The sequence below is a fragment of the Oncorhynchus masou genome, chromosome 29 (assembly GCF_036934945.1).
Source record: "Oncorhynchus masou masou isolate Uvic2021 chromosome 29, UVic_Omas_1.1, whole genome shotgun sequence".
NCBI classification, from domain to species: Eukaryota; Metazoa; Chordata; class Actinopteri; order Salmoniformes; family Salmonidae; genus Oncorhynchus; species Oncorhynchus masou.
Window position 1 is genome coordinate 86,266,509 of NC_088240.1, and position 12,223 is coordinate 86,278,731.

At 47.5% G+C, this 12,223-nt stretch overlaps 1 protein-coding gene across 1 annotated transcript in view; it reads left to right on the forward strand.

Annotated features, from left to right (window-relative positions):
- Window positions 1–10,434, forward strand: part of LOC135520889 (pleckstrin homology domain-containing family G member 4B-like) — a 100,526-nt gene extending 90,092 nt beyond the window's left edge. The window contains 3 exon segments of the mRNA XM_064946714.1: window positions 1,896–2,186; window positions 3,301–3,557; window positions 8,540–10,434. Coding sequence (XP_064802786.1) covers window positions 1,896–2,186; window positions 3,301–3,557; window positions 8,540–8,545 — 554 coding nt within the window. The 3' untranslated portion in view covers window positions 8,546–10,434.
- The last annotated feature ends 1,789 nt before the right edge of the window (window positions 10,435–12,223 follow it).

The window sequence follows — 12,223 nt, forward strand, 5'->3', positions numbered from 1 at the left end:
ACTCAAACACTAGACACGATGTAGCATCAACTCAAACACTAGACACGATGTAGCATCAACTCAAACACTAGACACGATGTAGCATCAACTCAAACACTAGACACGATGTAGCATCAACTCAAACACTAGACACGATGTAGCATCAACTCAAACACTAGACACAATGTAGCATCAACTCAAACACAAGACACAATGTAGCATCAACTCAAACACTAGACACAATGTAGCATCAACTCAAACACTAGACACGATGTAGCATCAACTCAAACACTAGACACGATGTAGCATCAACTCAAACACTAGACACGATGTAGCATCAACTCAAACACTAGACACGATGTAGCATCAACTCAAACACTAGACACGATGTAGCATCAACTCAAACACTAGACACGATGTAGCATCAACTCAAACACTAGACACAATGTAGCATCAACTCAAACACTAGACACAATGTAACATGTACAGCTCAGATAAGACAAACAAGAGGAAGATTAGGAACGTCCTCTGCATTACCCCATGTTAGACTGACTGTCTGGTTAGTGTACTGTCCTCTCCTCTAACGTTACCTCACTGACAATGTTGTGTGTATACTCTTCAGAACTGTGTTCTGTGGTTGTCCCGGAGTAGCCTGATACCTCCTGTATTCTGTGGTTGTCCCTACCTCCTGTATTCTGTGGTTGTCCCGGAGTAGCCTGATACCTCCTGTATTCTGTGGTTGTCCCGGAGTAGCCTGATACCTCCTGTATTCTGTGGTTGTCCCGGAGTAGCCTGATACCTCCTGTATTCTGTGGTTGTCCCGAGTAGCCTGATACCTCCTGTATTCTGTGGTTGTCCCGGAGTAGCCTGATACCTCCTGTATTCTGTGGTTGTCCCGGAGTAGCCTGATACCTCCTGTATTCTGTGGTTGTCCCGGAGTAGCCTGATACCTCCTGTATTCTGTGGTTGTCCCGGAGTAGCCTGATACCTCCTGTATTCTGTGGTTGTCCCGGAGTAGCCTGATACCTCCTGTATTCTGTGGTTGTCCCGGAGTAGCCTGATACCTCCTGTATTCTGTGGTTGTCCCGAGTAGCCTGATACCTCCTGTATTCTGTGGTTGTCCCGGAGTAGCCTGATACCTCCTGTATTCTGTGGTTGTCCCGGAGTAGCCTGATACCTCCTGTATTCTGTGGTTGTCCCGGAGTAGCCTGATACCTCCTGTATTCTGTGGTTGTCCCGGAGTAGCCTGATACCTCCTGTATTCTGTGGTTGTCCCGGAGTAGCCTGATACCTCCTGTATTCTGTGGTTGTCCCGGAGTAGCCTGATACCTCCTGTATTCTGTGGTTGTCCCGGAGTAGCCTGATACCTCCTGTATTCTGTGGTTGTCCTGAGTAGCCTGATACCTCCTGTATTCTGTGGTTGTCCCGGAGTAGCCTGATACCTCCTGTACTCTGTGGTTGTCCCGGAGTAGCCTGATACCTCCTGTATTCTGTGGTTGTCCCGGAGTAGCCTGATACCTCCTGTATTCTGTGGTTGTCCCGGAGTAGCCTGATACCTCCTGTATTCTGTGGTTGTCCCGGAGTAGCCTGATACCTCCTGTATTCTGTGGTTGTCCCGGAGTAGCCTGATACCTCCTGTATTCTGTGGTTGTCCTGAGTAGCCTGATACCTCCTGTATTCTGTGGTTGTCCCGGAGTAGCCTGATACCTCCTGTATTCTGTGGTTGTCCCGGAGTAGCCTGATACCTCCTGTATCCTGTATTCTGTGGTTGTCCCGGAGTAGCCTGATACCTCCTGTATTCTGTGGTTGTCCTGAGTAGCCTGATACCTCCTTCCATGGAGACATGATCCATAGATAGAAATGTGTACAGTGAAATGTTCATGTTCTCTACCCAATCTTTCCCTCTCTCCCTCCAGAGTCCAGGACCAGGGCCTCCATCGCGGTGTCCTCCTTCGACCACTCCACGCCCTTTAAGCGGCCTCACTCCACCATCTCCAACAGTAGCACCTCCTCTTCCTCCTCCCAGTCCTCTTCCTCACTGCTGGGCTCCCTCAACCTGCACCTGTACCCCTCGCCTGCTCACCAGCACCCCCACGCCCACCAGCACCCCTACCCCCTGGGCAGCGTACCCTCCTTCAGCCACTGGCCCTACGACTGCATTGAGGAGGACGAGCTGGAGCAGGACACGGGCAGACAGCCTTCTATGAGTGAGTGACAGACAGCCTTCTGTGAGTGAGTGAGTGAGTGAGTGAGTGAGTGAGTGAGTGAGTGAGTGAGTGAGTGAGTGAGTGAGTGACTGACTGACTGACTTACATACTGACTTACTGACTGACTTACTGACTGACTGACTGACTTACTGACTGACTGACTGACTGACTGACTGACTGACTGACTTACTTACTTACTTACATACTGACTTACTGACTGACTGACTGACTGACTGACTGACTGACTGACTGACTGACTGACTTACTTACTTACTTACTTACTTACTTACTTACTTCTATGAGTGAGTGAGTGAGTGAGTGAGTGACAGCCAGCCTTCTGTGAGTGAGTGACAGGCAGGCAGCCTTCTATGAGTGAGTAACAGGCAGGCAGCCTTCTATGAGTGAGTGAGTAAGGGACTGACTGAGTGAGTGACAGGCAGGCCCTAACAGGTATCCATGTCTGAATCCCAAATGGCACCCTCTTCTCTATTTACTGCACTACATTTAACCAGAGCCCTATAAGTCTCGGTCAACCGTAGTGCACTATATAGGGAATAAGGAGCCATCTGGTATGAGTCCCATGTCCTCGTCTTAAAGTGTCTCACTGTCCCTATCACATTACTAAGGATGTCTAATTACTCTTTGAGACTGTGGTCCTGTTCCTCTCTGTCCCCCTGAAAGTCTCCCTGAAAGTCCAATTTGTAAGTCGCTCTGGATAAGAGCGTCTGCTAAATGACTTAAATGTAAATGTAAATGTCTCCCTGAACGTCCCCCTGAACGTCCCCCTGAAAGTCACCCTGAAAGTCACCCTGAAAGTCTCCCTGAAAGTCCCCCTGAAAGTCCCCCTGAAAGTCCCCCTGAAAGTCTCCCTGAAAGTCTCCCTGAAAGTCTCCCTGAAAGTCCCCCTGAAAGTCTCCCTGAAAGTCCCCCTGAAAGTCCCCTGAAAGTCCCCTGAAAGTCCCCCTGAAATTCTCCCTGAAAGTCCCCCTGAAAGTCCCCCTGAAAGTCTCCCCGAAAGTCTCCCCGAAAGTCTCCCCGAAAGTCTCCCTGAAAGTCTCCCTGAAAGTCTCCCTAAACTAAAGGACTATTGTATCTTCTGTGTGTTGTCCAACAGTCACAGAGAGCTCGGGGGAGACATCGTCCCAGTGTACCTCCAGTGACAGTGTGACGGGGCTGAGCAGCCTCACCCTCCCCATCCCAGGCCACGGCCGCCCCAACATCATCATCGATGCCTTACCCAGCAACTCCACTTCCTCCTTCCTGTGTTCGTCCACGCCTACTGGCTCCTCCCACCCTCAGATGGCCCCTCCCCCAGCCCTGTTCCCTAAGGACCAGGTCCTCCAAGACCAGGGCAGCACCTTCATCACAGCAGTGAGTAGAATGGTGGTTTTTACACATAATAGTGACACAAGTTTAAAGTAGCTAACAGACCTGAGTTCAAATACTATATGAAATAATTTCAAAAAATTAATCTGTGCTTGATTGATCTTGCTTGGTTTAATGGATTATTAGAATAGTCCCAAGCACTTCAGGCAGACTAGACTAAACGCTCATGTCATTAAAAGATTTCAAATAGTATTTGAACCCAGGGCTGGTGGGTCGGTAAAAGTTCTCTGTTCTTGCGCTGATTGCTGAATACGCTCTGTTGAAGTGAAGTATCTTCTGAAGGTTTTTATACACGAGGACATGAAGGATTGTGTTTATTCAGAGGTTTCCTAACCCACCCACTGTCATCCAACATCATCCCGTCCAATCAGGTTTCCTAACCCACCCACTGTCATCCAACATCATCCCGTCCAATCAGGTTTCCTAACCCACCCACTGTCATCCAACATCATCCTGTCCAATCAGGTTTCCTAACCCACCCACTGTCATCCAACATCATCCTGTCCAATCAGGTTTCCTAACCCACCCACTGTCATCCAACATCATCCTGTCCAATCAGGTTTCCTAACCCACCCACTGTCATCCAACATCATCCTGTCCAATCAGGTTTCCTAACCCACCCAGTCATCCAACATCATCCTGTCCAATCAGGTTTCCTAACCCACCCACTGTCATCCAACATCATCCTGTCCAATCAGGTTTCCTAACCCACCCACTGTCATCCAACATCATCTTGTCCAATCAGGTTTCCTAACCCACCCACTGTCATCCAACATCATCCTGTCCAATCAGGTTTCCTAACCCACCCACTGTTATCCAACATCATCCTGTCCAATCAGGTTTCCTCACCCACCCACTGTCATCCAACATCATCCTGTCCAATCAGGTTTCCTAACCCACCCACTGTCATCCAACATCATCCTGTCCAATCAGGTTTCCTATCCCACCCACTGTCATCCAACATCATCCTGTCCAATCAGGTTTCCTAACCCACCCACTGTCATCCAACATCATCCTGTCCAATCAGGTTTCCTATCCCACCCACTGTCATCCAACGTCATCCTGTCCAATCAGGTTTCCTAACCCACCCACTGTCATCCAACATCATCCTGTCCAATCAGGTTTCCTAACCCACCCACTGTCATCCAACATCATCCTGTCCAATCAGGTTTCCTAACCCACCCACTGTCATCCAACATCATCCTGTCCAATCAGGTTTCCTAACCCACCCACTGTCATCCAACATCATCCTGTCCAATCAGGTTTCCTAACCCACCCACTGTCATCCAACATCATCCTGTCCAATCAGGTTTCCTAACCCACCCACTGTCATCCAACATCATCCTGTCCAATCAGGTTTCCTAACCCACCCACTGTCATCCAACATCATCCTGTCCAATCAGGTTTCCTAACCCACCCACTGTCATCCAACATCATCCTGTCCAAGCAGGTTTCCTAACCCACCCACTGTCATCCAACATCATCCTGTCCAATCAGGTTTCCTAACCCACCCACTGTCATCCAACATCATCCTGTCCAATCAGGTTTCCTAACCCACCCACTGTCATCCAACATCATCCTGTCCAATCAGGTTTCCTAACCCACCCACTGTCATCCAACATCATCCTGTCCAATCAGGTTTCCTAACCCACCCACTGTCATCCAACATCATCCTGTCCAATCAGGTTTCCTAACCCACCCACTGTCATCCAACATCATCCTGTCCAATCAGGTTTCCTAACCCACCCACTGTCATCCAACATCATCCTGTCCAATCAGGTTTCTTAACCCACCCACTGTCATCCAACATCATCCTGTCCAATCAGGTTTCCTAACCCACCCACTGTCATCCAACATCATCCTGTCCAATCAGGTTTCCTAACCCACCCACTGTCATCCAACATCATCCTGTCCAATCAGGTTTCCTAACCCACCCACTGTCATCCAACATCATCCCGTCCAATCAGGTTTCCTAACCCACCCACTGTCATCCAACATCATCCTGTCCAATCAGGTTTCCTAACCCACCCACTGTCATCCAACATCATCCTGTCCAATCAGGTTTCCTAACCCACCCACTGTCATCCAACATCATCCTGTCCAATCAGGTTTCCTAACCCACCCACTGTCATCCAACATCATCCTGTCCAATCAGGTTTCCTAACCCACCCACTGTCATCCAACATCATCCTGTCCAATCAGGTTTCCTAACCCACCCGCTGTCATCCAACATCATCCTGTCCAATCAGGTTTCCTAACCCTCCCACTGTCTTCCAACATCATCCTGTCCAATCAGGTTTCCTAACCCACCCACTGTCATCCAACATCATCCTGTCCAATCAGGTTTCCTAACTCACCCACTGTCATCCAACATCATCCCGTCCAATCAGGTTTCCTAACCCACCCACTGTCATCCAACATCATCCTGTCCAATCAGGTTTCCTAACCCACCCACTGTCATCCAACATCATCCTGTCCAATCAGGTTTCCTAACCCACCCACTGTCATCCAACATCATCCCGTCCAATCAGGTTTCCTAACCCACCCACTGTCATCCAACATCATCCCGTCCAATCAGGTTTCCTAACCCACCCACTGTCATCCAACATCATCCCGTCCAATCAGGTTTCCTAACCCACCCACTGTCATCCAACATCATCCCGTCCAATCAGGTTTCCTAACCCACCCACTGTCATCAAACATCATCCTGTCCAATCAGGTTTCCTAACCCACCCACTGTCATCCAACATCATCCCGTCCAATCAGGTTTCCTAACCCACCCACTGTAATCCAACATCATTCTGTCCAATCAGGTTTCCTAACCCACCCACTGTCATCCAACATCATCCTGTCCAATCAGGTTTCCTAACCCACCCACTGTCATCCAACATCATCCTGTCCAATCAGGTTTCCTAACCCACCCAGTCATCCAACATCATCCTGTCCAATCAGGTTTCCTAACCCACCCACTGTCATCCAACATCATCCTGTCCAATCAGGTTTCCTAACCCACCCACTGTCATCCAACATCATCTTGTCCAATCAGGTTTCCTAACCCACCCACTGTCATCCAACATCATCCTGTCCAATCAGGTTTCCTAACCCACCCACTGTTATCCAACATCATCCTGTCCAATCAGGTTTCCTCACCCACCCACTGTCATCCAACATCATCCTGTCCAATCAGGTTTCCTAACCCACCCACTGTCATCCAACATCATCCTGTCCAATCAGGTTTCCTATCCCACCCACTGTCATCCAACATCATCCTGTCCAATCAGGTTTCCTAACCCACCCACTGTCATCCAACATCATCCTGTCCAATCAGGTTTCCTATCCCACCCACTGTCATCCAACATCATCCTGTCCAATCAGGTTTCCTAACCCACCCACTGTCATCCAACATCATCCTGTCCAATCAGGTTTCCTAACCCACCCACTGTCATCCAACATCATCCTGTCCAATCAGGTTTCCTAACCCACCTGCTGTCATCCAACATCATCCTGTCCAATCAGTCATGTCACTCCAGTGGAGTGAAGAGTGAACATTGCAGCCATTGGCTCTCCCTGGTTTCTCTCTCACCAGCATTTTGTGTGTTGTTTTGTTTTTGCCAGAGCAAGACCTCTCATATTACAATAGGCCTGTCTACAGTGGTCTGACTCACAGAGCGAGAGAGAGAGGGCTGTTTAGCTCAGTAAGTAATTGGGTCTGGCCAGAGTGAGCGTGGTCTGTGTCGTGGTGTTCTGTTTGGTTCACAGCCTCATTAACAACTGTGGGGATCCTCCTCTGTCCGTACCATGAATACAAAACTGTGTGAAAACATGCTTTGTGTGTGTGTGTGTGTGTGTGTGTGTGTGTGTGTGTGTGTGTGTGTGTGTGTGTGTGTGTGTGTGTGTGTGTGTGTGTGTGTGTGTGTGTGTGTGTGTGTGTGTGTGTGTGTGTGTGTGGATGCATGGCAGTGTCCTGCTAGGGTTAAATGACTGCTGTGTTGGTCCAGGAGTTTCCCCTGACCATGTGACCTGGCCAGTTTACACTCCGTGTCCTAGTGATTGATGATTTGTTGTGTCAAGCTTTTGGGTTCTCTGGTCTGTCTCTGGTCACTGGTCTCATGTCTCAGGTCTCATGTCTAAGGTCTCATGTCTCAGGTCTCAGGTCTCATGTCTCATGTCTCATGCTCCTCTGTGTCTTTCTGCCATGTGTGCTATAGCATGTTACATAGCTGTATGTTTGTTCTGCTGTTGTTGGCGTTGTTGATGCACGGTCATTATGTTAAAAGGTTCACTTGTTGTTCATACCTTAGCTCAGCAGCTAGGGGGAAGCAGATAATTGCTGATAGGTTCACTTGTTGTTCATCCCTCAACTCAGCAGCTAGGGGGCAGCAGATCATTGGTGCAGAAATCTGTTATAATAAAACGTTATGACAACACAACATTGTAATCATCTACTCTTACAGTCATAAGACGTCAAATGAGCCTAATCAATAGATTTACAGTCTAGATGTTAGACAGTCATGTTAAATCAACCTTTCTCTAGCTCAGTAGTAACCAGACAGCTGGACATTTACAATGTTAGACAGTCATGTTAAATCAACCTTTCTCTAGCTCAGTAGTAACCAGACAGCTGGACATTTACAATGTTAGACAGTCATGTTAAATCAACCTTTCTCTAGCTCAGTAGTAACCAGACAGCTGGACATTTACAATGTTAGACAGTCATGTTAAATCAACCTTTCTCTAGCTCAGTAGTAACCAGACAGCTGGACATTTACAATGTTAGACAGTCATGTTAAATCAACCTTTCTCTAGCTCAGTTAGTAACCAGACAGCTGGACATTTACAATGTTAGACAGTCATGTTAAATCAACCTTTCTCTAGCTCAGTTAGTAACCAGACAGCTGGACATTTACAATGTTTGACAGTTTGTAAATCCTTTATGTTAACCCTGTCAATGTGTCTTCCTCTTCTAGCTGTGATGCCACTGCACTGAGAACTGGTGTTACGGAGGATCAGTAAGGACTTGAGTGAGGAGGCTATCCCGTTAAGCATGCTCAGTGACGCCTGTAACACTGGGCACTCTACTGTGTCTCTACTGGACTCTACTGTGTCTCTACTGGACTCTACTGTGTCTCTACTGGACTCTACTGTGTCTCTACTGGACTCTACTGTGTCTCTACTGGACTCTACTGTGCCTCTACTGGACTCTACTGTGCCTCTACTGGACTCTACTGTGTCTCTACTGGACTCTACTGTGTCTCTACTGGACTCTACTGTGCCTCTACTGGACTCTACTGTGTCTCTACTGGACTCTACTGTGTCTCTACTGGACTCTACTGTGCCTCTACTGGACTCTACTGTGTCTCTACTGGTCTCTACTGTGTCTCTACTGGACTCTACTGTGTCTCTACTGGACTCTACTGTGTCTCTACTGGACTCTACTGTGTCTCTACTGGACTCTACTGTGCCTCTACTGGTCTCTACTGTGTCTCTACTGGTCTCTACTGTGTCTCTACTGGACTCTACTGTGCCTCTACTGGACTCTACTGTGCCTCTACTGGACTCTACTGTGTCTCTACTGGACTCTACTGTGTCTCTACTGGACTCTACTGTGCCTCTACTGGACTCTACTGTGTCTCTACTGGTCTCTACTGTGTCTCTACTGGACTCTATTGTGCCTCTACTGGACTCTACTGTGCCTCTACTGGACTCTACTGTGTCTCTACTGGACTCTACTGTGTCTCTACTGGACTCTACTGTGCCTCTACTGGACTCTACTGTGCCTCTACTGGACTCTACTGTGTCTCTACTGGACTCTACTGTGTCTCTACTGGACTCTACTGTGTCTCTACTGGTCTCTACTGTGTATCCACTGAACTCTACTGGACTACTGGTCTCCACTCTGTCTCCACTGGACTCTACTGTGTCTAGACTGGACTCTACTGGATTCTAATGGACTCTACTGGTATCTACTGGACTCTACTGTGTCTCTACTGGACTCTACTGTGTCTCTACTGGACTCTTGACTGGACTCTACTGGATTCTGAAAACAACAGACACATAACAAACCACCCCGACAACAGACACACACACAACAGACCACTCTGACAAAATACCACTCTGACAACAGACACACAACAGACCTCTCTGACAACAGACACATACCAGACCACTCTGACAACAGAAACTTACCAGACCACTCTGACAACAGACACATAACAGACCACTCTGACAACAGACACATAACAGACCACTCTGACAACAACAGACCACTCTGACAACAGACACATAACAGACCTCTCTGACAACAGACACATACCAGACCACTCTGACAACAGACACACAACAGACCACTCTGACAACAGACACATAACAGACCACTCTGACAACAACAGACCACTCTGACAACAGACACATAACAGACCTCTCTGACAACAGACACATACCAGACCACTCTGACAACAGACACACAACAGACCACTCTGACAACAGACACATAACAGACCACTCTGACAACAGACTCATAACAGACCACTCTGACAACAGACACACAACAGACCACTCTGACAACAACAGACCACTCTGACAACAGACACATAACAGACCACTCTGACAACAGACACATAACAGACCACTCTGACAACAGACTCATAACAGACCACTCTGACAACAGACACACAACAGACCACTCTGACAACAACAGACCACTCTGACAACAGACACACAACAGACCACTCTGACAACAACAGACCGCTCTGACAGCAACAGACACTCGCCGTTGAGACCGATGGCCTTTGGCATTTCATAATGATGTATTGAAAATGTGACATTGCTATGTATGCAGTACTTAAAGAAATAGTTTCACCAATGCTGGTACGTCGCGTTCTGACTGTATATGTGTTTTAATGAACTAGATATGTATCACTGTTTATAATGTAGAAGATTTGTTTTATTATGTCTTATTCAAGGAAGCAAACAGATGGAAAGTACTCAGCAGACAGCCAGACAGACGCTAGTGGGGATTCACTACCAGCTATTCAGCAGACAGCCAGACAGACACTAGTGGGGATTTACTACCAGCAGACAGCCAGACAGATGCTAGTGGGGATTCACTACCAGCTATTCAGCAGACAGCCAGACAGACACTAGTGGGGATTTACTACCAGCTATTCAGCAGACAGCCAAATAGACACTAGTGGGGATTCACTACCAGCTATTCAGCAAACAGCCAGACAGACGCTAGTGGGGATTCACTACCAGCTATTCAGCAGACAGCCAGACAGACACTAGTGGGGATTCACTACCAGCTATTCAGCAGACAGCCAGACAGACACTAGTGGGGATTCACTACCAGCTATTCTGTTAATTAACGCCTCTATCACACTGACAGTATCACTAGTGGGGATTCACTACCAGCTATCCTGTTAATTAACGCCTCCATCACACTGACAGTATCATTGCATTCTGGTCCACCTGAACTACATTAATTTCCAATGAAAAGCTGCGTTTGTCCTGCAGCATTGCGTTGCCGAGGCAGTTGCAGTGCGTTCTGTGTGGTGCGTTGGATTTATAGAACTTAATCAAACTTATGCATCAAACTGTATGTGTAGTCGGCTTGACACAAATAGTAGCAGAAAGGTAAATGTTGAACTTTTGTTACACACATATCCAGATGATGCTGCGTAAGATTTTGCGCAATGACGCTGTCGGTGTGTCTCTCTGGCTGTTCTTAGAACAAGTCTCTCTGACATTTCCCTGTCTCTCTGGCTGTTCTTATCGTTACCAGTACTATGTGTCTCTCTGGCTGTTCTTATCGTTACCAGTACTGTGTGTCTCTCTGGCTGTTCTTATCGTTACCAGTACTGTGTGTCTCTCTGGCTGTTCTTATCGTTACCAGTACTATGTGTGTCTCTCTGGCTGTTCTTATCGTTACCAGTACAGTGTGTGTCTCTGGCTGTTCTTATCGTTACCAGTACTGTGTGTCTCTCTGGCTGTTCTTATCGTTACCAGTACTATGTGTCTCTGGCTGTTCTTATGTACCAGTACTATGTGTCTCTCTGGCTGTTCTTATCGTTACCAGTACTATGTGTCTCTCTCTGTTCTTATCGTTACCAGTACTGTGTGTCTCTTATTATCGTTACCAGTACTGTGTGTCTCTCTGGCTGTTCTTATCGTTACCAGTACTGTGTGTCTCTCTGGCTGTTCTTATCGTTACCAGTACTGTGTGTCTCTCTGGCTGTTCTTATCGTTACCAGTACTATGTGTCTCTCTGGCTGTTCTTATCGTTACCAGTACTGTGTGTCTCTCTGGCTGTTCTTATCGTTACCAGTACTATGTCTCTCTGGCTGTTCTTATCGTTACCAGTACTATGTGTCTCTCTGGCTGTTCTTATCGTTACCAGTACTGTGTGTCTCTCTGGCTGTTCTTATCGTTACCAGTACTGTGTGTCTCTCTGGCTGTTCTTATCGTTACCAGTACATGTGTCTCTCTGGCTGTTCTTATCGTTACCAGTACTGTGTGTCTCTCTGGCTGTTCTTATCGTTACCAGTACTGTGTGTCTCTCTGGCTGTTCTTATCGTTACCAGTACTATGTGTCTCTCTGGCTGTTCTTATCGTTACCAGTACTATGTGTCTCTCTGGCTGTTCTTATCGTTACC